This window comes from Acomys russatus, chromosome 13, assembly GCF_903995435.1.
Source record: "Acomys russatus chromosome 13, mAcoRus1.1, whole genome shotgun sequence".
Taxonomy (NCBI): Eukaryota; Metazoa; Chordata; class Mammalia; order Rodentia; family Muridae; genus Acomys; species Acomys russatus.
The window spans coordinates 30,514,058-30,541,592 of record NC_067149.1 but is presented as its reverse complement, the minus strand read 5'-3'; the positions used below and the strand labels follow the sequence as shown (position 1 = coordinate 30,541,592).

The 27,535-nt window shown below is 37.8% G+C and overlaps 1 protein-coding gene across 1 annotated transcript in view; it reads left to right on the top strand.

Annotated features, from left to right (window-relative positions):
- The window catches only part of Cntn3 (contactin 3), a 357,126-nt gene that overhangs the window by 187,722 nt on the left and 141,869 nt on the right, over positions 1-27,535 (top strand). Inside the window, exon 5 of the mRNA XM_051155002.1 lies at positions 4,254-4,349. Within this exon, the coding sequence (XP_051010959.1) occupies positions 4,254-4,349 (96 nt within the window). The remainder of the gene's footprint in view (positions 1-4,253; positions 4,350-27,535) is intronic.

Here is a 27,535-nt window from a genome sequence, read left to right as displayed (position 1 = left end):
CCTATTAATACATCAAAGCTAACAATGGTTGCAAAATTTTATCAGCATCCTTCAGTATATACCTGTTACAGGGTCCACCTAGCTGGCATAATTCACCCTGTATTCTAAATGTCTCTAATTCACACTGGGCTAGACTACTTTCCCTCTAGTGTTCTTCCCTATATAACTGTAGCCATTTTGGCTACTGCCCCCCTTTCCCCTTTGGCCTTCTGGCCTTGTGGCTGCCACACCAGGTTCTTCTATCTTTGCTTTCTCACTCTACTTCCCATTCCCCTTTTATGGCCCATCTCAGCTGCCAGTTATGTTCAATCTGAAGCCATCCAGGTGCCTTTGGCTGTGGTCTCCCTCACATCTACAATAAACCTCCTTTACCATGCCTGGAGATAGTCATGGCCTCATTTTCTTCCTTCCTTCCTTTTTGTTTTCATCCACTCATGACATGCATGTTTTCATGCAATCATGCTTTTGGTCAGTCTAATAAAAGATGTACAAATCATGCCTTTAATTTAAAAAACATGTCTCAAATAAACAAGATCTCTCAGAACTCAGTAGTAGAGAACCATATCCAATCAGGAAATAGACATAAACTGATACTTCACTAGAGATAATATATGGATGTGATATAAGCTCATGAAGAGACTCTCATCATCATTAGCTTTCAAGGTGATACAAATTGCAACCACTATGAGTTATTACTACAGAGCCGTCAGTACTTGCCGTCCTGCATCCACCCAGCTGAGTTCTGCTCTTTGATACATCTGTCACACATTTCTTTAAGTGTCAATGTATAAATATCCTTGGTGTTCAGTGAATTCTTGACCAACAAAAAAGATATTTATTTTTATTTTTGATGTGTATGGATACTTTTCTTGTATGTATTTATCTGTGTCATGTACATATAGTTCCAGCAGAGGTGAGAATAAGATTCAGATACCTTGGAACTAAATACAAATGGTTCTGCTTTGCTGTGTGGGTGCTGGGCACTGAACCTAGGTCTTCATCAAGAGCATCAAGTCCTCTTGAGTGCTGAACTGTCTCCCATATACTCTTGTCAAACTCATATCACAGACACTTTCAGGAAGTCCTTAATAATTGAGAGATTTAACTTCGATTGAATCTAATACATGTTCATAAGAAGACACAGTGTCGTGTTTGTTTTATGTCAGGTTCAGATAGTGAGATTATTAGGCATCTTAACTTGGAATTTTAAAGTGATTGTTAGATACTTTCCTCTAGAAATAAAAATAACTTATAGTCCTTGGTTGGTGTATCAGTCTCTGCACCACCCTCCTCCCATGCCTTGATTTCTTGGCTCCATTGGTCTCCTGTGGAGCTTCTGTCCCTTCCAGGTTCTTCTATCCACTACTCTTTCATAAGACTCCCTGCATTTCACCCAAAAGTTTGGCTGTGAGTCTCAGCATCTGCTTCAATCCCCTGCTGAGTGGAATCTTTCAGAGGACCTCTATGGTAGGCTCCCTTCCTGTTCCTTCTCCTCAGCTGTTTCCAGTGTGTATTCTATTTGTCCTTCTGAATGAGAATTAAGCATTCTCCCTGGGGTCTTCCTTGTTATTTAACTTCTTAGATCTGTGTATTATAGTGTAGGTATCCTGTATTATGTGGCTAATATCTGCTGTGAGTGAGTATATACTATGTGTATCTTTCTGGGTCTGGGTTATCTCATTCAGAATGATCTTTTCCAGTTCCATTCATTTGCCTGCAAATTTCAAGATTTCCTTGTTTTTAATAGCTGAGTAGTATTCCATTGTGCAAATGTACCACAGTTGAAGGACATCTAGGTTGTTTCCAGATTCTGGCTATTAAGAATAAAACTGCTGAGGCCTAGGGAAGTGGTGCTGGGGGTGAGGGAAGGATGATGGGACCAGAAGGTGATGAGGGAGGGGGGCTACAATTGGGATATAAAGGGAACAAATTAAACAAAAAACCAACTCTGGTAGTAATGATAATTGGGAAATTTGAGACATACTGAAAAGAAGTTGCTTTAGAGGAGATTTCCACTATAGTGACAGAAGTTTGCTGTCACTGATGTTGTAAACAAATTAAATTTGCTGTGATTACTTTTTTTTCTACAGCTGATGCCAATGCCCATGAACTAGCCAGAGCAGGAATCAAAGGCAATGTTCCCTTCCTCTCCCTCATAGTAGAATGTTTTGAGGACTTTGATAGCCAAACAGTATTTGAGTGTAATCAAAAGGTATTTTTTGCCTGTAGAAGAGAAATTGCTTTTTATAGAATGAGCTTCCTTCTTCCTTTCCTTCTTGTTTTTCTCATTTGTCCACTCCTGTGTGCTTGCTTGCTGGCTAAAAGCAGTGACGGTAATGTTCCTTAGCAGTTCTAGTATGAATGCTCAGAGGGGAAAATCACTTGCCTTGAAAGCCTGAACAACTGCATTAGATCTCTCAGGTGAAGGGACATTTTGACTGAGTTCAATCCCCAGTTTGAATGGGAAGGCCAACCTTCTCCACATGTCTACCTAGACATGTGCACAGCTCCGTGGACATACTACTAACAAACAAAATTAGAATGCTAAAAGTCTCCAAGGTATACGGTTATGTAGTAGAAGAACACAGGATTGTGGGACAAAAGAACAACAATGAAACCTACTTAGCTCCTAAAAAAAAAGCATCTTTGAAAATTACTTTTCTACGAGTAGATTTTATTCTTACTAAACACTTAAATATTTGAATGGTTTAGCATTCCACTGCCACTCAGTTACACCACAGCAGCTTTATTCCTTGGAGAATCTTTTATCTTGGCTGCAGCTTTAGGAAGCTATGTCATGTTGTAGTAGTGTATGCTACACACTATAAATGTAGCAGACATACCCATAATGCCATACATCTCTGTAGACTAGCTTCTAATTAAAATGACTCTGTTTGCTTTAGTAAAATCCTCCACCCTAAGATCAACACTACTTCCCAGTAACAATAAAATCATCAATACAAGAATTCAGTTGCCTGCTGCACTTCATGGATGGTATTTGGTGCACTTCCAAATGTCTATAAAGTTCAGTTTTATCAATGTGAAAATAAGCCCTTGTCTTTTTATGTGTTTCAAAGGAAAGTGGAAGTTTTTTAAAGTTTATTTAGAAGATATGCTCCATTACATATCATATTGTCACTTAGACATTTATAACAATGTTTAAGAGTTAAAAATTATATGTTTGTGTATGTGCAACTCTGTGTGTGTGTTGCACATTTTCCTATATAGATGATACACTGTTAATTCAAAAAACATTTTAATTGAATTTAGAGAAACAGATCTTTAATTCTATTTCCTGCATAGACTTAATCTTTGTATTTTCTAGTGAGCCAATGAATGTATTTGGGTATTTACTTGGAACATGGGTAAGGAGCTACAACTTGTGTTGGCTTCAGCTATTATTAAAAAGGAAGTCAATAGTCCATTCCTCTGTGGTCAGCCAAGCTAGGAAGTCTATATCTATATGGGTTATCCTAACCATTATTGGGAGAAATTATATTTTTTTTTCTAAAGATCACTGCTAATAATAAAAATGATATTTTCCTTTGATTGATTTTTTAAAATTTATTGAATGTTTATAAATCATCTTTTCTGTGATTATAAAATTACTAATGTTTTGCAGCTATAAATAAAAATAAGTCTATTCATTTAATTTATTGTTGTTCTCCAAATTCTACTTCCTTTGTTATTCCCAGTGATGTGTACCTTCCATACAGCCTTTTCCAACATCAATAAGACTGTTACCCAGAAATTCCATGTGTTTACATTGTTCTGTAAATAAAAATAATTACAGGTAGAGAATTAAGTTTGTACAAGCTGCTTATGATCAGGCATATTAGAGTAGGACTTTGCGAGGTGGGGTGGTGGTCACACAATGACATACACTGTCTTAGGCGTGGTGAGTTCCTGGGGTGTGAACATCATATTTATGTGTGTTTTTCAGTTTGGGGCACTTCATTTTTTTAATGGATCATAGTATGTGGTTATTTTATTCTCACATATGCGTTTCCATTTTAGATGCCCCATCCCTTTGCAATCCTGTTAGAGCAACATGAGATTCATATGCATACATGTCTATTGCATGTATACAGCTCATTTCATAGAGGGCTTAATAAAGACTTCAAATCCTGCTTTCCTTCCTAAATGCAGACGCTCTCTTGAGGTTCCTTGAGAGAGATTTGAACAATCGCCTCCAAAGAAAGATAACAAGTTGTTTTTCTTTCTGAAATGTCCTTCCTTTCTTTTTGAATTAGATCTTGAAAATTTTAAGACCAGAATGAGAAGCACAGTGTCAGTCCGTGAAGGCCAGGGGGTGGTGCTTCTCTGTGGACCCCCACCGCACTCCGGTGGTGAGTACTAAAATCTGTTCTGCTTATCGTATGCATGACCTGCACTTCACACTCCAGGATTTGTTCTTAGACTTACCCTAAGGAGCTGCACAACCAGCTTTAGCTTCTTTTGGCTGAACTGGAGCACAAAGAGACAACAACTGTTGGCCAGGCTCTATGGTTCTACCTTAGAACATCTGGATTTATTTCAGGTATTGGAGGTGTCACAGAGTCCTCTCTTTGGGAGTGAAGAACAGTGATAAAATAACTATATAAGTCTGGTGAGATCGTAGGTGAAGAAGAAAAGACATCTCTTCAAGTAAGACACATTAGCCCTTACAATGCGTGGAGTATTAGTGAATACCATGAACAGAAGCATGGCTCATTCAGTCAGGGAGATGACGGGACCAGGTCAGAGTTAGATGTATAGCATGTGATTCTCATTGTCCTGACACACTGATTTGTATCTTACTAGACTACCATCCAGAGGCCACTCAGCATCAGGATCTTAACTGTCTCAGTTTGCAAAGTTCTGGCGCATTACCTGTTTTTCTCATTCTGTCCCCGAACCTCCTTTCTTACCCAGCTCCTTTGCTTTGCTTTCACTAGAATGCATTTAGCTCATCCAGGCAAAATATTATGTCTCTCCTAAGAGATCACCCCAGCATCCACCTCACATTCGAGCTTGAAGCAATGCCTTCAAGGCATTCTTCACCATGGCTTATTTCATTGCTTTGTGGCCTTCTAGGTCTCTAACTGATTTGTATATTTTTATTGTCTCATAAAACTCTTGTCTAAGTCCTAAGGCTGAAGTGATATAGCTAGGCTTCTAATGATGATCCCAAAGTCTGAGAAATAAAAAAGAAAATGATTTTAATACATGACTCCTAATCCCATGGGTGTAATGTGAAAGCAAATACAGTCTCTAACATAGGTGTGGATTATATCTAATAATCAATAGAAAATGACTGAGGAGTTATAGTCTATGATGGTAGGCATTATTTTTTCAGCTATTGTATTGGGTTCTTTTTTCTCTACTACCCATCTTCACCCTAATCCCTTCCAACCCTGAAACACTAGGTAGGAGAGAAAGAAGTTTAGAGGGGAAGGGATGTACACCTCTTTAAACTACTTCCTGCTGATTAGGGCTGCTGGGTATCTTGGGCAATTACAGGAGATTTCCAACTTCTTCTCATCAACCACAACCAGGAGCAGTAGCAGGGCCCAGTGTCCATCTCTGGTTTCTGGCCTTTATAATTCTCTCCAGAGACCCCAGAATTAAACTATTTGCAGCTGGCGACAATCATGTCCCTTCTAGTGCAAATCATAATCCCCTGCTGTGAAGCAGCCTCTTATCCCACACCTGGGATTAAAAGAAGAACACATTCACCACATAACTGGGTTTTAAAAGAAACCAAAACTCTCACTACACATGATACACATGTGTATGGATGCAAGCCATCGTTAACTTAGTGCTTTACTTGCAGAATTTGTGAAAGTATCACATCTCCGTGAGCATGTTCTTTACAGAGGATTACAATGAGACAGAAATAGAAAGGCTTGAAGAAACCCTGAATTATATGTATTATGAATCTTTTTCTCATAGATGGACGTCATGTACCCCCAAAGAGCCTTACCACACCCACAGTGCTATTGCCAATCTTTTCTCAGAGAATCTCGGTGGAGTCCGAAGGATAATAACTGTACAGATATTGCTCATTTGGTAATTTTGAGGTTATGGAATTAGGCCCAATGTCAAAGGTTTCTGTTTGCTTGTTTGCAATTGCTCTTGGCTTAGATCTTTTTAATGTCAGCATTATGGTCACTAGTAGAACTGCTATTTAGTGACAGTTAACCATTGCTCCTATTCTTTGTTTATTTGTCATTGTAATTTCCACTGTTCTATTTCTCTTTATATTATTGGTCATGGTCAAGTTATATTAAACCTGTTGTTGGGGTTTGAGACATAGGTCAGGATAGAACACTTTCAAGCATGCAGAAGATCCCAACACTAGCAGATTTTGTCTTGTTTTAATGAAGTAAACTCCTAACTTTTGTTTATTTGAATACTTCAATAGTATTCTATCTAAATAGAGAGGGGAGATGAACTAACATAGCTCAATGTAAGAATTCAGTAACTTGTCCATACTTCAACCTGAGTCACTTTCATTAAAAAGGATCAGTTGTTTATCTAATCTCATTAAAGCAATTTTCCCCCATGGTTGAAAAGAATTAAAACTTTATGCTGGGTTTCCATATAGCCACTGACCAGAGCAACTGTTATTATATGAGAAATAACTTAATCTTTCCTTTATGCTGCCATGCCGTCTGTCATTTTTAGTTTATTGACTTTTTGCAAAACAATCCAGGATCTCTCTGATGAAATCATAAGTAATGTCCTAAGTTACGACGAGGAGAATGCGAAGATGACAAACCAGAAATAATATCTTCAACATAGATTTCTTGTAGAGTCATTATTAATCTAGTTTCCAATAATGATAATTAGTGCAATTTCCATGTAAATGCTGGCCATCATAAAATCATTAAGAATGCAAATGTATGAGAATAATCACCCTGCTCTAAGGTCACAAGATTAGTGTGTATGTACCTCATGATAACATACTAATTGAACAGAAGTTCACAGACTAATCAAGTTATTCCATACACATCTTTTCATAAAGAGTTGTCTTTGCAAAATGATGGCTGGTAAAATATGTTGAGCATGAATAAAAGTCTGTCTTAGTGTTTCATAAGCAAACTAGCCTCTGCTGCACGTCTATGCTATGCGCAGGCATTTGAACATTCTGTCCTGTGCAGTATCATCCACTTCCAACAACATAGCCTTTGGGATGTGAAAGGGGAGGGTGAGAGGTGTCAAGCAGCAGGTAGTAGAGGTTGAAGCAACTTTGTGCTAAAAATTGCTGTGTAAATTGTTGGTGTGACCAAGGCGAGAGCTGATGCTGCTCAGCCAGATGGAGTGGGATTTACACCCTGTGGAGCTACATCTTTATTTCTTTTTCTCCCAAGATGAATGGGCCAAAATGTAAAAGTCATCTCAGGTACCTTAGATGGTATGAAAAAGAAATTTTCATCTTTGTTTTATTTTGTTGAGCTAGTGGAGATATTATCAAGACAGAAAGACCCACTGCCCAGTGTGAAGGGATGCATGATTCTAAACAATTTTCCAGAATAATTTTATTTGAACAAATAGCTTCTCTTGTTTTAGCACTCAGTTTTCCTAAACTAAAATTTGCTTTTTATGACCCAGTCATACCTGAAACAGGGACTTTTTAAATATTGGCATCAAATGTCTTTCAGAAAGCCATCATAATTCCCCCTAAACAGGATGTAGAGTTGATTCACTTTAAACCTTGTGTCCTCTATTTCCAACACAGCAGAAACCAAGGCAGAATGCCCAATAGCTTTATCCTAGTATAACTGGCCTCATCAAAACTGAAACCAGGATTAAGAAGCTGATAATTGGTGGGTTATTAAGGATTTGTCACCTACAGTAAGCTGCAGAATACTGTCTTTAATCTATTGCTTCTTGTTAAGTGGTATGTAAACGCATCAAAGCAAAGAGATAGAAAATCCACCTATAGGCTGAATGGATAACATATCACAATTATATACACATTTTTCTTATTTCTGTCAATACTGATGTGACCCTTAGCATTATTGATAGTCAAAAATCCTAACTGATCCATAATGGCATTCACCCAAGTATATTCTAAATTAGTTGACATATAAGCCTTGGCTGGAATCATAGACTTGACTGCAAAGCTTTCCATCTCTAAAGGGAAATAATTGGTAGAGTGGATATGGCCCAGTGTTGCACATTAATTTTACAGTTGGATATGAAATCCTGAGTTTCTGTAAATTGCTTAACTGTAGAAACTGTGAATTAAAAGAATTGAATTAGCCAGCCTTCCTTCCATCTTTCCTTCCCTCCTTTCGTCTATTTATCCATCACTCTTTCCGTTTATCTATTTTATTTTATTTTGTTTTACAAATATATCCATTGAATAGCTGGGTTTGTGAACCTTGTTATATGTCTCAGAAAAATTTTACTGCTGTACCCCAAAATGCTTGATATTAAGCAGAGGAAAACCTGGGACCTTTCAGGAAATAAACTTGATTGTGATACATTCAACTCATTTGTTTTTGAAAATATTCAGAATAGAACCAATCCCCAGTTGTAAATTAGTGGGCTAATTTGCAGGAATTTGAAAGGCCGTTACATGTTCTCAGGGTGTTGGGTCACGCTGCAGTACTGATGTGCTTTAGCTTGAAACTAAGTAGCCCCAGAATGAGGTCAACAGTGCTAACATTCAATGTGATAGTAGATCTTTTTAAAAATGAGGAGTGCTATTTTTTAACATCAGCAAGCTGAGGCTCACGGTGCTTATGGAATTTACACAAAGCCACACAGCAAGCGATTTCAGCTTGGGATGTAAAACTAATATTTTAAAATTTTTTAAGTAAAGGAAATTTTATGCACATATAAGTTACAACTTTGAGTGTCTGGTTGATATTGCTTATTTCAAATTGCATTCTGTTACACTCTTCAAATATTTATATCTGGGTGTAAATAAAATAAGCATTCCAAACACACACACACACACACACACACACACACAGAGAGAGAGAGAGAGAGAGAGAGAGAGAGAGAGAGAGAGAGAGAGAGAGAGAGAGAGAGAGAGAGAGAGTATATAGGAGCCATAAGTTAGGCTGGAGCTAGACCACTATAATTTGGACTGTGTTCTAACTCTGGCATTTGGAGCAGGTTTCCTTACTTCTGTGTCTATCTTCCTGTGAATCAGTAAAACATAATCCATCATTAAGCAATCATTGTGAGGACTTAGGAAGGAAACACACATGAATTATTCATGTCCTACTCATTTGCAAATATGCCAATCTGCCACAATCCTAATATATTTATCATATGCCCAAGCATGAGATTAAAAGTGCTTCATGTGAATCCTTGAAGAATGATGCTGTTGTTTTCTACTACACAGCAAGATTTTCTTGCTTGAAAAGTTTGGGCAGCAATAATCTTCTATGTAACTCTGTTTATCTCCTGTTTAATTTTTCTTGCTGTTGTTGGTTTACTTTTAAGGGAGGATCCTACGATGTATCTTACAGTGACATCAGATTTGTAACCCTTTTTTCCCACCCTTCTAAGCCTTAGGATTAAACACATGTACCATCACCTCCCACCAAGACTTGCTTTTTAGAATAAGAACCATGGCTAGAGATAAAGGAATAAGGATGCCTTGAGATGCCAACCCTAGGGCAACAGCAGTGCTGAGCCAGCCTTTCCCCATGGCCTCCCTTGTCACCTTAACCAGAGCCCACAGGTAGTATTTTCCACCAGGCTTCAGGTGAAGGAATGCTTCTGTCACACGCTGGGCAAACCATAAGCATTTTCCCCCAGGGAATTTGGTATTTGGTTTGAAAGCATACAATTTTTTTTTTTAATTTATTCTTGTTACATCTCAATGTTTATCCCATCCCTTGTATCCTCCCATTCCTCCCCCTCCCCCCATTTTCCCATTATTCCCCTCCCCTATGACTGTTATTGAGGGGGATTACCTCCCCCTGTATATTCTCATAGGGTATCAAGTCTCTTCTTGGCTACCTACTGTCCTTCCTCTGAGTGCCACCAGGTCTCCCCCTCCAGGGGACATGGTCAAATGTGAGGCACCATAGTACGTGAGAAAGTCATATCACACTCTCCACTCAACTGTGGAGAATATTCTGACCATTGGCAACAAGCTTGCAGAGGAAGAAATTAGGAAAACCACACCCTTCACATTAGCCACAAGCACACAATTTTTAACTTGAGAATATTAGAATAGTTAGAATAGTTCCTTTATATCCTGAACATTAGTTATCATGAAACATTGGTGTCCAGAGGTGAGAAATGCAACCTTATAAGACAAATAACATGTGAAAAAAATAAGGACTGAGGTGTGCCAGACCTGATGTCTCTCTTGTTCTCCTCCTTAGCAGCTACTGTCATAACTGAAATATTGTTCAATATCCCCACACCCACACATTGCATTCCTATCCTTCATTGCAGTGGGCAGTGTTTGTGTGCATGCACATGTATATGTGTGTTTTTGTTAACAGAATGGATGTGAGGAGAAATGGAAATTTAATTAAAGAACTGTAGCAACATCTGTTCCCCATTTTGACAACTCCCTTAGCATGAAGACATCACAGACAGTCCTAAAAGGGTCATGAAAAGCAACAGGAAGAAAGTGTACATTTGTTCATCCCTCCATACATTCTCAGTTTCTATGTGAGAATCTCCTCAGATTTCAGAGGTGCTGACCTGACTATTTTTCCATACATCTCCCAGGTCCTGCAAGACTCCAGACTTCCCCTCCTACTATGATCTCAGATCCCTTAAATGTCTGCTGAAAGACAAGAAACTTGCTTTCTTTCTCTCTAAAGGCAGCTGAGTTCTTATTACTCTCTTTTCTCTCACCGCAGATAATAATCAACCAAAGCGTGAAACGCATCAAAAAATTACACAAGGAAACTTAGGAGTCTGAATCCACCACAGAAGAAACAGTGATTCAACAAATATTTATTTTAAAACTTGGCTTTCTGGTTGAGGGTTACTCCTGTTTAAAAACAAAAAATAGCTCATACATTTAGCATTCCAAGTATGATAAAGCTTTGTACTTAACATTTTCCTCTAGGATTGAGGAGGAAAACAATGCTACCACTATGCCAGAGATAAGAATTAGATTCTTTACTAGCAAAGAGAAGAGATAAAATAATGGTTGCCTTGTAATTTTTTACTTAAAAATTACAAACTTTGGGGAGTTTATTCTTTTCTTCTATCATGTGTGTCTTCGGGATGAACTGCCTTTGATGACCGACCTCAGCTTGTCAATCAAATCCTGGTTGTCAGGCTTGGTACTTGGCACCTTTACCCACCGAGCCATGTTGTTGGCTTGATCTTTGTGTTTGTATCGAGTGTGGAAAACCTATATGAATAAAGAACCCTGAAAATACATTAGCTTAACTTGAATCATCTGGCTCAGGTCCATTCAAATCGAGTGCTTCTGACCTTAGCTTCCCTTCTTCCTTCACACCCTCCACCTGGACAGATTGCTTCAAGGTAGGGAAACAGGAAAAAGGAGAAGTGAGACTTTTAAATTGGACTCATTGGAACTTCGCCTATGTGTCAGCACTATTGATACAGGCCCCTAACTGTGAGTATTGACTAATCTTACCAATGTTCACTGCCTAAGAGGAAGTAGAACAAAATTGTATGTCCAACGATCCAGGTACTGCCACTTTTAAGTAGACAGTCTTTACTTAAGTAAGTGCTCTTGGGTCTTGTGTACACAGAGCTCCTACCCTGTGGGTTAAGGGCAGCATTCTGTGAATTTCATTAGCTGCCTCCAAAAGCTGTATGGAAGACATGCTCAAATATGTGTTCTGTAAGCCCAGCCCCCAGGTCAGACCCCAGAGTGCAGTGTCCTTCCTAGAAATCTGAGGTATTCACCCATGATGACTCAGGGGAATTTTGATCCAGGTGGCCTTCAAGCCACACTAGCTGCACTTTGCCCTCAAGTCACATGATTCTAATGTTTTTGAGCAAGTACAGGAGCAGAAGTATTTTAGTGAGTAAGCTTGAGTAGGAATTTTGAACTTAGCAAAGTGGGTTATTTTGCATAGAGCACCAATGCTTATTTATTTATAAGCCAGGCAGTTCCAAGCTCAGCAGAATGTTTTTATCGTTAACCTCAGCTGCACTGGAGAGCCAAGTTGCTTGTATAGCTAGCAAAGTAGCTGAGATTTTTCCCCAGCATGTTTCCATGTGCCCAGGAGTGGAGTAGCAGATAGGTACCCAGTCATGAACTGCATCTGTGTGTGCTCACAGAAACTCAACTCATTTCCAGGCAGTTGAATAAGCTCTCATTTTCAGAGGCACCAAATTGGCACTTCCTCTGGAATAGTTTGGATTTGTGTCCGTTTCTATCTGTGTTCATTGACTCTAAAGGGATGGAGTGTGCCTAGAATAAAAATGAGAGGAATCTTCTGTGGACAGAGTTTCAAAACTTACCTCCATCTGTTTTGGATGTTGCTTTTATTTAAACATGTTCTTTTTGTCATTGAATTTTGAAATGATATTAATTTTTAAAAATAATAAATCATGAAGTGATTCATGGACACAGTTTTAATCAAGATTTCTATATTCTCTCTCAATTTCTATTTGTAAGAACTACATAATGATCACTAACCTTATTTTGGAGGTCTACAGGGTACAGTTAAGTATCTCAAATGAAAAATAAATGGCATACATTTTGTATTCTTTATTTATAAAAAGATAGAGTCTCAGGTATGTTAGTTTGGCTTTGAACTTGATGTTGTAGCTGAGAATTACTAAAAAACATTTTTCATACAATATATTCTGGTTATCAATGACTTTGAAATTTTCAATACCCTGCCATCACTTCCTCAGTGCCAGGATTTTAAGTGTACACCACAATATGAAGCTTATGCCATACTAAATGTTAAACCCTAGAGTTTTGAGATAACTGCAGTGTCAATTATTATGCATTTATTAAACAGAAAATGTAAAGCCTCCAGATGATTATTACCATGAAGAAAGTACACCCTGGAGCTAGAGAGCTGGCTCAGAGGTTAAGAATATTTGCTGGTTTCTGCAGAAGACCCAAGTACAGCTCCTAGTACCCGTGTAACAACTCACAACCCACTGAAATGCCAGTTATAGACATGGGGCTGCCATCTTCTGACTTCTGTGAGAATCACACATATATACATGCAGATAAGATACACAAATAATGAAAAATATATTCTAAAAATTTTCAGAAAAAAACAGAACTATGTTGGTTAGTTTGTCAAAAATTTTTTTAAAAGGGTCAATCAAAGCATGGTTTGAAGGTATCTCTAGCCTGTGCACTGCAGTTATAAGTCTCTTTTTCAAGGGTATTTAATTAATTCTAACTTTTAAAACACGAATAGGCCTCATTCACTAAATGTTATTAAGGAAAACATTCTCAGAGACATCTAAGTTTATGGCTTATGGTCTTGAAAATATATTTTTATTAAATTTGGAAGTACATAAAATAATTCCCAACAAGGCTAATTAAAGTAGCTCATTATAGGATCCTGGAAGCCTGGAGTACCAGACAGGAGCATCTCAACCCTTCTGAAGCTTTCCAGATATGTTTTACATACTTCTTAGAACTAATTAAGCATATCCCCTTCTAGCCTAATTTACATCATTACTTTTCTCTAGCAAATGATTTATGTCCCCAAAGTGAGGCTAAATCAGTCAGCTAAATACAACAAAGTTCTGGAAATGAAAAGACTGGGAACTTAGGCATAAATACTCATTCTGTAATGTTTGTAGTTGATTTTATTTGGAGAAAGATTAGTTGGAAAGTTAAATGGCACATTAAAGGCAAGTTCTAATGCTTATATATATAGTATATATGTATATATATATATATATATATATATATAAAATGCAAACACACACACACACTGTCTCTACTAGTACAAACAGTAATCAACCAAAGATTCATCTATTATAGCTGTGAGCAAATGGCTTGTTTTGCCTCATGAGAAATTGCATGGAAGTCTAGAAAGTTATGAACTATCCCAGCATTCAGGCTTATAGCCAGCTTCTTGACAGGCTGAATCAAGAAGATTTAATTTGAAAGATATCCTCAGGATACAAGAGGGGCTCAAGATCAGCCTCGTCATCTTCATTAGCCTCTGCATTAAAGTGAAAGAAAGAAAGAAAGAAAAGAGAAAGAAGTCTGAGAATATAGGTCTGTGGTAATGATTATCACATTGTATTCTAGAGGCTTTAGGTTCAATCCCATTACTGAGAGCCTTTCCCACACAGGAGAGGGAGGCACAGAAAGGTGGGAAGAGAGATACAGAGAGAGAGAGAGGTACCAAGAGAGCCCTTTTTATTTCTAAAATACTCGGTATCTCTAGGGTCATTACAGTGCTTGCAGGTATTGTCCCTTTTGAAGCCCACCCTGTGACTTTTATAAAATTCTCTTTTAATCTTTTCATAGCTCCTATGTATCCTTTGCAGCACCCGCCCCCTGGTCATTTTCCACACAATTATAACCTTGATCAGCACATCCCTCTGTAACAGGACTCTGGTCAGCAGGTTGATGTATTAAATATAGGCAGTAAATGTGCACAGTATGTGCTCTACCACTCTTTATTTTCTCTGATGCTTTTACTGTCCCCTCAGCCTGTGCTATCCAGAGACCACTTTAGTTGTAGTCAGCAACAATTTTCACACTGTGTTCTTGTTAATAGTGCGAGATTTAACAACAAAAAAAAGTATGAATACTGTTCTTTTCTAAAATTCTGTTTTAAAAAAACTGGAGAAAACAGCTTTTATTTCTCTGAGTTTTTCTTGGACAAGAACATACCCAAAGAGAGAAATATAGTTCTGCTATTCTCCAACGAGAGAACAGCCATTGTTCATGGAGTGTTATAGGACAGAGGTGCTTATAAGTCTCTTAAGGAAATGACAACCAAGATAGAAGATAGATTATAGCATTCATATATAAGGTCCTGTGCCATTAAAAGTAATTAGTGGTACAACTATGTGTACAATTCTCTAATTTTTATAAATTCTTTGAATATTTTCAATATTGCACTGCCATATGAATTTTATTTAAAGATTTAATTCTGTACTGAGGCACTCCAAATGAAAATTAAAATATAAAGAAAGAATAAAAATTAGAGATGGAGGGAAGAGAGGAAGAAGGATGGGATGAGGGGGCAAAATGGTTGTTACCTTATCTAAGAGTAAACAAATGTATTTTCCTGAATTTGTTCAGAATGAGCTTGGCTATAACATCTTAATATGTTTGTGGGTAGCTTCTTCATTACATCATTATAAAATCTGTGGGAGAAAATTAAAAGGTTGTTTTGACTAGTTAATATACTCCTGGCATTTTGTAAATTCAATTAATTATGTGTGGATCACATTTACATCTGTTCTAGTAATAACAACAGGCTGGTGTTTGCTGCTAGGGAAAGCAGTCCATCAATCATCCATAATCATTGATCTTCAGAAAAAGGGACCCATTCTGGCAGTCAGTCAGTAACCATGGTGTGTTTTCAACTCTAGCGCCAAAGCATATTGCATTCCACAAAGCTATTAAGAAAGCCCGTTCTGTTTCCACTTGATGTGAATTGACATCTGAAGTGGTGATAGATGTAGACTTAAAGCAACTTTTTCTGTCATTACAATCTTTAAGCACTACTGACATCCCTCAGGATGCTTTGACCTTTTCTCTCAGTATTCTGCTTTTTGACAGCTCAAAGAAAAGCAGTGGTACCTGACATCTGGCATAAACACAAAATGTTAATTCTTAGCACAAATTTAAATCTGCCATCCTCTTACAGATGCTTATGTGATACCTTTTACCCAAGGCTGTAACAGAGACTCTGAGTTTTCTTAACCCTCTCCTAGTAGCCATAAAAGTTATCTCTGGTTTCCAAAGCAGGTTTTTCAGTCTCAGGTTCATTTCCATAAGTCAAGAAGTAGTAGAATGTAGAGAACTCTGACCCACCCAGTGCGAAGATTTTGTTCTCTGTTATAATTAATAATAATTGATGGACTATGATTACAAGACATAGATACCTAAGGACTATTCTGACATCCAGGGAAGGGTGCAAATAAGGTTTTCTGAATCTTGTGAGTGGAATATAGGACAAAATTCTTTATATCCAAGAAGCATTGCCTCATACCACTCCTCATAATGGATATTACAGAATCCATAGCTTGTCTCTGATACTTGGTGGACTTGTGAAGAAACAGTGCAAGCTACAAGGATGCTTAGTTAAGTAGGAAGGGATACTAGTGTGCTAATGCCAGAACAGCATGATTACAACATTATAATGGCAGGAAAGAATTGCTGGGATATAAATCAGGGATATAATATTTGTCTGCCGTGTGCAAATTGCTGCCCTGGGTTGAGTCCTCAGTGCAAAGAAAATGACAAATAATTAAGTAAATGAGTTTTACAATCAATTTTCTAGAAAGTGAAATGTGGTTAATATTCAAAACTAAGTGAACAGTAAAACAAGTCTAGGTATGAGAACTTGAAAACAAGCTAGAAATTCACTTTTCAGCTAAAGCAAGTGATTATTAAACAATCAGTTGGAACAATCAGTTCAGAAGAGGTGAAAATTTAGGACCAATATATGCATTTTGCCCCCTGAATGGGAACTATTTATAATTTTTGTGAGAATTCCAGGAGGAGTTTTAACAATGTATAGGAGGAATATAGGGACAGTTTAAAGCAAACCTTTAAACAAAGTATGGACCTGGGACAGGTTATTTGAGTGAAGAATAATTCATGAATAAGATCTCATTGAAACCTAGGAGAAGAAGTACAACGCTCTCTGCCCTGAGGGTTGTGAATTGGTAGCTTTTCCAGGTTAACCGTGAACCTGGATTTGAAATGTCACTTTACCGGTTACTGTGTTGTGTTGGCCTTACTTTGCTGTGTTTAGATGAAGCATTTCTACCATATGACGAGGGTCAGATGAGACCTCTATAGTCACATGATCAATCAGCTGATTTACTGTTTGTGATTGGCTGTCTAAAGCTTGATCTTTGGTTTACCTTGTTTAGTGTGTAGTCAGATGTGGGAACTATTTCCAAGTTCCATTCCACTTTGCATACATAGGACCCTGGTTACCGAGCAGCCTCAGGAGAATGGCCTTCCTCTTGCATTCCCAGGACTGAAATGAGTTTAATGAAAGACACAGCACACAGCCCTTGTGTATGCAAAGTTCTTGTACAGATGTTTGTCATGGAAGACTTGATAATACCTCTCTTGAGTTAAACAGAGTATGTTGTTAAAAGAAATAGAGAAACTTTTAGGGTCTGGTAGAAATATGCATACATATACACATACATATTTGGTGGCCAGAGGTCTTTCTCAAGTGTCATCTGCCTTATTTTTTCAGGACGCAGTCTCTCATTGGGACCTGCAGCCCACCCATTAAGCCAAACTGACTAGCCACTGAGCCCCAAGGATCCAGATGCCTGTGACTCCACAACACCAAGACACAGTTATATGCTACCCTCGCCCCCAAGCTTTATATGTGGATCCTGGGGAATCTCCAGGGACCAAGTGCAGATTCTCATTTTTGCACGGCAAGCATTTCACCAGCAGTCATCTTGACACTCCAACCTAGAGAACCTTTACAAAAGTCTAATGGAATGGACAGTGACATGGGCACTTATACTCTCTTAAAAAGGGCTAATAAGCTTAGGGAAAGCAACCTTCAAATTGTCTCTCCAGGACATCGGTGAGGCTGGATTCATATACAGAATGAGGGATGAGGTATAAGGACATATTTTGGAATCACAACTTTCAAGTACACACAACCTCAGGGGAATAATCTTATTCACTTAAGAGGCATCTGTTACAGACTAAATATACATATTTAATCTACAAATTCTAGGGCATGCTATAGAAGACACTGAATTTCAAAAAGATCAGTAGATTCTGCTGTACAATGGGACACTAAGTCTAATATATTTACAGTTGAGAATTATCCTACAACTTAACTGATTTTAGAAATAAATCTTCCTTAGAAAGCCCCCTGCCCCCACACAAATGAACTGAACACATCCAAACCTCCCCCATGCAGTGTCCATATATACATACAGAAGATAAATAAAAAACATTTTCACATCTCAATTATGGCTTCTCTAAGCACAGGGACAGAGAGATTTGGAAATGTTTGAAGTAAGCAGCGTCCTGAGCATTCTCCCTGCTTTCTTATTTTTCTGGTATCTTTAAACAGCCCACCACAGCTGCTGTCCCATGAGATAATACAGAGCATTGCTTCAGCATACACCATTTGTTAAAGGCCTATGAACTCATACTCTAAAGAATTCTGTCTTATTATCAGATTTTCAAAGGCACATCACAAATACCGCTAGTCTTAAATCTAGAGATTAATGTAACACAAAGTTCCAAGTGCAGCGGGAGAGTAATTTCCTTCGAAGCACATTAACTTGGTGTTTGCTCTGTCCACTCCGGAGTGGAACGTATTTAAGCCTTGATGATGACCTACCTCTTAGTTCTTACCTACCTGTGCTATACACTGACTGCAGGAAGCCAATTATTGTCCAAGGAATCCTTCCTAAGCCAGAAAATAACAGAGTAAGGAGAATCTAGTCAAAGCCCCACCATACTGCCTACAACCACCAACACCCACTAGACGCCATTGTTATATGATCTCTGTGATATACTTGTTAGAGAGGAAACGGTTCTGTTAAATGTCAACAGGTTTTTAGCATTCATTAAAATGAAAACTCTCAGTGTGAGTTCAATACAGCTTTGCGGTTTATCTTTAGGTATATAGCTATACTTCCAAAATGTATTATTTGATAATATTTTTGCATAAGCAAAAATTATGTTTTCTGCTAAGAACATTTGGTATACTCTGGGTTTACCTAGACCTCCAATCAACCCAGAAGAATTATAATTCTTCTGATGTCTAGAGACAAAATGCTCACACTAGTCGTTATTTATCTGCAGCTGTTTATTGTTTCTTAATCAACATTAAACAGACACAGAGAACGAATTCTTGTTTTTTTGTTTTTTGTTTTTTTCTTGACTAGCATTCACACCAGCGGAAGAATGAAGCGTTCCAATTTATCATTACTTAGAATCTCAGGTTTGATTAGTGACTGAATGTATTCTTTTGTGTAAGGTTCAACATACAACGTAACAAGGTACAGTTGCCACCTCAGCCCTTAAAGTAATGAATCCATTCTACAATAAACATGTTCTCTGCTATAATTCTCCTACCTTTTAATTACTGCTTCTTGCTCTATCAGAAACAAGATATGATAGGCAGTGAGAGATAATGGTGTCATTCTTTACACATACATTTATGTGTAGCTTTCTTTTTTTCCTTTTTGGTAAAATTATGGATTTTTAAAGGAAGGTGCCATTTGGACCTAAGGAAAATTGCTGACAGAATAAATAGAATTTCCCAAAGGGCACAGCTAAAATGAGGACAGCAGACAAAGTAAGCTTGAAACTGAACCTTCACCTTTCCCATGAAGATATTTAAAATTAAAGGGCTAGCATGCAAAGGACCCATACAGGTCCGCTCCAGGTCCTCTGTGGGAATAGTACGCCTTCCAGTTATTCCTCAGTGAGCAAATGAGTGGATCTCTAATTCTTATGGCTGCTCTTGGGATCTTTTTCTTCCTTTTCCTTGTTTGATCCAATTCTAAAGTGTAAGTGCTTATTATAGCATATTATATTATATTAGTTATATTATATTATTTTTCCCAAAATAAAATAAGAAACAGGTTATGGTCATTTCTTTAGATGATTAAATTACTTATAATTATTAAAAAATTAATCTCTTAAGTAACAAAGAGAAAGTCATTCGTATTACCACAATGCCAAGATAAACATTATTTGACCTACATATTTCATCTTTAAATTTGTTTTCCTTTTTATTGAATTTACATTAGCATAATGGTTTTCACTGGAGTGTTTTCATACATATGTGGCTTTATATTTTGTTCTTTTCCCATAATTGAATACTACTTAGCACAACCAAATTTATGTACTTTTATGTCTTCTAAAGGGAATTTTAACTATAATGACAGTCCATTTCAGTTATTTCTTGTCTTTTGTGATAGTAAATATTTTTCTTCTCATAATGGCATGCTTTCCTGTTTTTCTCAATTGTAACATTTCACATATAGTATGCTCATTTATCCATTTTGTCTTTTGAGTAATAAAGTGTTACACTGTTAATTTTCTGACATTGGTAATCATTTTCTATCTGTGGCTTTGTAGTTGACTTGTCTATACATAAGAAAACATATTTTTCAATAATTTTATTTCATTTTAAATGAAATTTTAAAATACATGTTTCCTTTTTCAATTTGATATTTTTGATGTATTGGCAAAATTAAAAGTGGCCAGATATTAGATTCTGATATATTTAAATTATGATCCAGGATCTGCCCTCATTAACTGCTTTACAGACGCAGACAATAGCATCTGACATCTCTGAATTTCAGTTTATTATCTGTGTAAAAGAGACAAGGGGATTTTTTAGTAAGATTTCTGTGTACAATAGAGACAATAGTGCACATGAAATACTTTAGCACAGCACTTTTTCTTTAATATACACTTATAAAATGTTAAGTGCCAAAGTAATTTACACTTATAAAGTTAAATTTAAATTTAATGAAAGGGACTTGGCATTTTTGCAAGGTACATAGTTATCCCAGCATTGTCTTCACTAGCTAAGCAGCTCTGTCTCCAAATTTTCAAAAAGTCATCCATCATATAAAGTCATCACATATGTAGATGTGATGTATCTATGTATCAATTTTAACTCTGTGGACAAGTTCTCACCTTATAGCACAGTTGGCCTCTCAGTCCGCCTAAATATGCCTCCTAAACCCAAGGATTACAGGTATGTTCACTGAGTACCAAAACTTTTGGATCCTTTATTCTGTATCATTTTTATTCTCTCTCAGCAATTCTATGATATTTAAATATCCTGCCTGTTAATTTTTATAATCTTTTATGGAAAGGACTCATATGCAGCTTATTTTAAAATTACATGAGCATGCACTGATATACATACTCTTGTTTTTCTATGACATTTCACTACACTGCTTTAATAAAATATTGTTAAGTATTTTTACTGTTGAAAAATGAATACACTTACTACATGAAGTTTTACTTTCACAAATGTGGTTTACTTAGTTTTGAACAAAATCTTAATGTTTGGAGGTAAATTGCTGTTTATTCATGCATAAGCTACATCTCTTACTCTCTTTAAAACACAGTGCCTGTGAAGCCATTTGCACATTCCTTTGAAACGGTGGTGGCAGTTACACAGAATGCATATGTAGCTTTGCATATTTGTTCACAAAGTGTTGGAACACAATTTTCCACCGACTCTTGAACAATGTTACAAGTTCTGAGGAGGTACTATAAAAGCCACATTTTAAGCATCTTGGAAGACTATTCTAGGGCGTGTGGATCACAAGTTGGGTGCATGCATGCTCTCAGAGAGGCTAGAAATCACATACAGACTGATGTGTTGCTGTTATTGTTTTGTTGGTTTATTTGGTTGGTTGGTTTTTTGTTTTTTGGTTTTTTTTTCTTTTTTTTTGTTTTATTTTGTTTTGTTCTTTGAGACAGGGTTTCTTTTTGTAGCCTTGGCTATCCTGGACTCAGTTTGTAGACCAGGCTGGACTCAAACTCACAGAGATTCAGCTGCCTCTGGGACAGACTGATTCTAAAATAAGAAAAGCATGAACTCTGGTGGCCTATATTTGACCGCTTTCCTGTGGTGGGGAGTGCTGGGGGCACTCAGAGAAAGAACAAGCAGGCTACCAAGACGAGACTTGGTAGATAGCCTATGACCATGCAGTGGCGGAGGAAGTCCCCCTAGGTCATTGACCTAGGGAAGGGGAATAGGGTGAAAGAGGGAGGGAGGGAAGAACAGGTGGATACAAGTGAGGGGAAAACAATTGAGATGTAATTTGAATAAATTAATTATTTAATAAAAATTTAAAAAGAAAGAACGATTAAAAAAGAAAGAAAGAAAAGAAAAGCACAGATTCTTTCCTGGGAGTGGGGTGGACAGGTGCTGCAACAGAGAGTATCATGGCAGGTAAAGATGTGCCTTTCTTGGTAAGACTTTAGTTATTCATTCTTTTTCCTGGAAATATAAAGGACTTTCTGTGCATATGCATCACCTGCTCAGAATGTCCCCAAATTTGCTGTCTGGGTGAACATATTACAGAGAAGGTATGGTGATGAGGTCCAGGAGAAGTCCCTGCAGTTTATAGCCATCTCAGAAGCCACTGGTCTGACCAGCAGGCCCCAGCTTGCTTTGCTTACTTGCTTGCATGTGGCTGCTGCAAGCTGGACTGTTGATTCTCCATCCTATTGTCCTTCCAGTTCTGACAAATATCCCCCGTGTTTGGGCAATAGCCTTCACATTTCCATTTTTTCTATTGTTGGTTATTTGCAATATTTTGGCTTTTGTTATTGTAATACTGTAAAGTGGGTGTTCCATCTTGACTTGACTTCCTGGAAATTTAATTTTTCAATAGGAATTGATCTGTTACTTGAAAAGTGATTATGAAAGTTGGTAAGACGCATACAAAGCCTCATATTCTCTCTGTCTCTCTCTCTGTCTCTCTGTCTCTGTCTCTGTCTCTCTCTGTGTGTGTCTGTCTGTCTCTGTGTGTGTGTGTGTGTCTGTGTGTGTGTGTGTGTGTGTGTGATTTTGATGTCACATTCCTTGAGTTCTTCCTCCAAAAAATTTAAATGGACTCAAAAATCAATGTACAAAAGATAAAAGTTTGTTATCACAAAAAGTGGGGCCCTAGTTTTTGAGATTAAACAGTGGCCTAAAGGAACACTGAGGAGCAAAAGAATCTCAGGGGATGAGAGCAGACAGAGGCTGTAGAGTCCACCCTGGGCACAAACACCCTGAAGGGATTAGACTAGACAAGGCCAGAGAGGCCATTGCATCACCCTGCATACTGAAGCTTCACACCAGTGCTAGGTTTCTGGGACAGATAGGCTCCTAAGGGATTTTCCTGCCCAGGTTAATGAAAGACTTACTTGAATTAACTTTTAACTTATTTCTTTTTCTTTTTAGTATATTTTCATCTAATATAAAGTATACTAATATACATATTTGATATAATTTCATCATTTCTCCCTTCCCTCCCTCCAAACCTTCTTATATGGCCCTCCTTGCTTTCTTTCAAATTCTTAGCCTTTTTCATTGTCATTACATACACATGTGCATATGAATAGATATCTATATTCCTAATTATAACTTTCTCAGTCTATATTTTGCTACTTTATGGGAAAATATAATTATGGTAATCATAAGATCGTCTAGCAGTTGTAGGATGTTACATCCTCATCAAGACCAGAAGATACTAGATTTTTTTTTACTAGTAACCAAATCATATGTTTCAGTCTCTAGTTTTACAAGAAAGTTAATAGGAGTCCATCCTATATGATGTTAATGTCTTCTAATAATCACCAAATGGCAATTTAGGATGATAAAGTTTGATTTGGTAGGCCATTGATAGAAATAAAGAAGCTATTATTACAACCTCCTCTTAGATGGGCAGAAGCCTCACCTGTATATGGTACATGAGCATACCCTTGTCCTAATGGCTCTAGTATTTTTCACTAGGAAGGAAGAAAAAATATACACCTGGGAGGGTGTAGGATAGACCCAAAATTCAGCCACAGAAAATGCAGGATTCCTTTGAAGCCCCCTGTCTTTCTTTGATAATTGATTTGCCTATTTAAAGCAAAGTAATGTACCCATGTAATAGATTAGATGCTCCAAAACAGACAGTTTCTGAGACCTGGGACCATACACATCCTGGGCACTGGTAGCTTGCCCCAGACTCAGTAACATAAAGGACCTGAAGCCCTTTCTGGAGTAGATTCTAAGGAGGAAATGTGCTTCCTGATTCTGTGTTCCTCAACCTAAGCCACTTATTTAAAACTGAGGCAAACTCCTCAAAGATACAAAAGCTGATTGCTAACGAAAAATGAAAACTGTTAGAAAACTGACTGTTCTAGAGAGAAAAAAAAATAAGTCCCTGGCAAGCTGAGAGCTGAAAGGAGGGAAACACAAGGATATGGAGCACTCACCTGCATGTTTCCTCACCAATGGACTCTTGATATTTTCTGGGTTCAGATATGATTATGCATCAGGATACTTAAAGCCAACACTGTAAAAGTTAAATTATATTCCTCATAATGTATTCAGTAAGAAAAACAAGGGTGTCATATATTTTAGAATGCCTCTTCTTAAGCATTCAATTAATCATTATTTTAGGCTTTCATTGCTATTTTAAATTAGCTCGTGTAGGGCCATTCTGGGGAAGTGGAGGGAGAAGAGAGAAAGAATGAATTACCACATGAGCAGAGATCATACAAGCTCAACTAGATGGAACGGGCGATGCTTTCTCAGTCCTCCTTTGTGTTATGCATAATGACTGGTGAAATGAATTTTTGTTATAGTAAGAGCAGCTGGAGAAAATTATGTGAACAGTTGAGGACAAAGAAAGACTCACCTTGTGAGTGATTTAGATTGAAGAATAAATAAAAATAAATAATGAAATCTTGCATTAAAATATTCAGAATATTCTCTCTTTGTATTCTCAGAATATTCCTCCCTCCCACCTTCCCTTCCTCCCTCCCTCCCTCTCTCCCTCACCTCACTCTTTATTCATGTACATGTGAGTATATGTCTGGGAGTATACATGGGAGGTGTATATATTGCATGTGTATGGAGGCCAGAAGTCAATGTCGCTTGTTTTTCTGGAACCTTCTATGTGAATTGAGCCAGGACCTTTCCTTGGCCTGGGTCATCTCCATTAAGCTAGGATAACTAGCCATCAAGATGCTGGGAACCACCCAGGTGTTTTCATTCCTCCAGGGCTGGCCTTAAATGGATATCCCACAATGCCCACTTGGTTTTCTACCTAGGTTCGTAGGATCAAGCAGAGGTCTTCATGCTTGCATGGCAAGCATTTTGCCAGCCAATCTGTCATCCCAACCCTCCTTGGACACTTTCATTAATTACTGAATTTGTGTCACAGTGGACAACCAAATATACCTAGTTAGTTAGGAAGCATTTCTGCCACAGGCTTATACATTTATCCTTCTTAGAGAAGTGTTAGCACCTTCAGCACAGTGATGAATATCAAGGAATGTGATTAAGTTGAAGTCCAAGATTAAAAAAATTCCTTCCTTTGATCTCAGTTATCTTGTGCTGCTTTTATCATTCCCCTGAAAATGACCAGAAACACCTCAGAAAGGAGGGGCTTGTTTGGACTCACATTTGAGGTGCAGTCCCTCATGCTGGGGTGACATGGCCCCAGGAACTCAAGGCAGCTGAGCATATGACATCAATAACCAGGAAAGAGGGAGCTGGAAGCTGTTACTTAGCTTGCTTTCTCCTGTTTTCTTCTTTATTAGGGCTTATACCCCACCCTTGGATACAGCTGCTCACATTCAGAACAGGATTTGCTTTCTTGTTGAAACCCTGTAAAGATCTTCACAGAGGTTTTTTTCCTAAGTAATTCTAAATCCAGTCAAGATGGCAGAGGATTAACCATTGCATAGTAAATACTGCCTCACAGTGTAAGCAACCATAGATGCTATGCTAAAATCATCCTTTAGGGCAGGAATTAATGCTCAAGATGTCTTATTTACTGCAGTATAGCTGAAATGCTCACATATACCCGTGTATCCCAAAGTTATTGCCAGCACTGATTTCTAAAGCTTCCATTGCATCCATGTAAAGGTCACCTGGTATAAAAAAAGTATAGCAGTCTTAATCCATAAATAGTCCTCTAATTCCTTAAAAGTAAACAACTAGAAATATCTTGTTGCCATAGTTGCAGTGAATTGTTGATCACAATTACTCTTTAAGCCTAAAATGGTGCAATGATTTTCATAATGACATGCAATTACGAGTCCACATAAAACTTTCTGAAATAAGTCTTTCTCAAATGGAAATTTCCTACTCTGGAGCCTACAAAGGATGCTTATTTTGCAGGCTCAAGCAAACGTGTTAATGACTAGGAAGCAGCTTATAATTGAAAGAGTAATGGGAGATGCCAGACTTCTCTGTGACCCCGACTGGGATAGTGTTCTTCCTTGTGAAAGCAATTTAACAGAAGGTCTAAACTTCAGTGTTCCCATCTGTTAAATGGTGATGGTGAGGGATACCTCCTGTGTTTGAAGATAAACAAAAGAGAGTTAAAAGCAAAAGTAATGGGATCTTTGAAGAAGAAGAAAGAGCCATGTGTTGATCTGGAAACTCTGTGCAGTTTACTGACAAATTTTAATTAGACACATCATCCAGAAGTTTATTTTTGATGATTTCATGATGCAGTTTATAATTCTCCATGTAGCATTGTGTAGCCATTTTATTTGTACCAGACAGCCAGGCATATGCAGACTTATCATGATTATTTTAATTTCAATTTCTTTGAGGCAACCAGTGTGTTTTATGCACCATTTTTAGAAACTGTGTGCTAGGCATAAAGGCTACAAAAGTTCATGAGCTATGATGATGGATTTCATGCTCCCTGTCATCCAGGGAGAACAAGAAGTGCAGGTGGGACTATTTCAAGCTCCTGGACCACTGACCAGTCGGAGCTGTACAAGTTGTAATGGAAGTGAACGAGTGGGAACTGGAGGTTAAGCAAGGGACCCATGCTTCTCCTCAGCTGATACTTTAAATGTATTTCATACAATGAAACTCACATCTATGCAACTTACTGAACTAAAAATGAACTATTGAACAAAGTCTGAGTCATAAGTTTCAGCTGCTTCCTTAAAAGGTTTCCAAAAGTTAACCCAGAAGGTAGGATGAAAACGGAATTTCAAAACCACAGAAACATTATTGCATTGGTTTGTTTAGGGTGGCGGCGGTGGTGCAGTGTGTGTGTGTGTGTGTGTGTGTGTGTGTGTGTGTGTGTGTGTGTGTGTGTGTGTACACATATGGGAGTTGGATGACAATTTCGGAGAATTAGCTTTCTCCTTCCACCTCGTGTGTCTTAGAGATGGAGCTCAGGCCATTAAGCTTGGCAAAGGTGCCTTTACATGGTGAGCCATCTCACCAGCCCTGTTTTGATTTAAAATCTACACGCTAAGTGTAGATTCTCTCATCACTTTCCAGGTTATTTCTGGAAACAACTTTGTGAAGTGTAGGACATGATGCCATTTTCCTACAGAAGGAGGCTCCAAGGATTAAAATAACTAATCTAAGCTCAGCTGCCTAATAGTTAGCATGGTCTAAGTACTTTTTTCAAAGCTCTTATAAAATCCTTAGTAAGTATTAGCACCATCATAAGTACATTTTCATAGTAAATGGCATGTTCTGGGATATCTTACTGTTTTGCTAAAGTCTTGGGATCTTTTTTATCTAAGAGAGCGTATTGTTCTCTAAATGTGTGACAGATGGGGTGAATGCTGTGACATATTGGTGATTATTCATTACCTGGATCAAGCCAATTTTCATTACATTCGCCGGAAAGCAAGTATTGCCTGTAACTGCTAATTGGATTTGGTGACTGTGTTGCATGAATTCTTTCATTCCTGGGC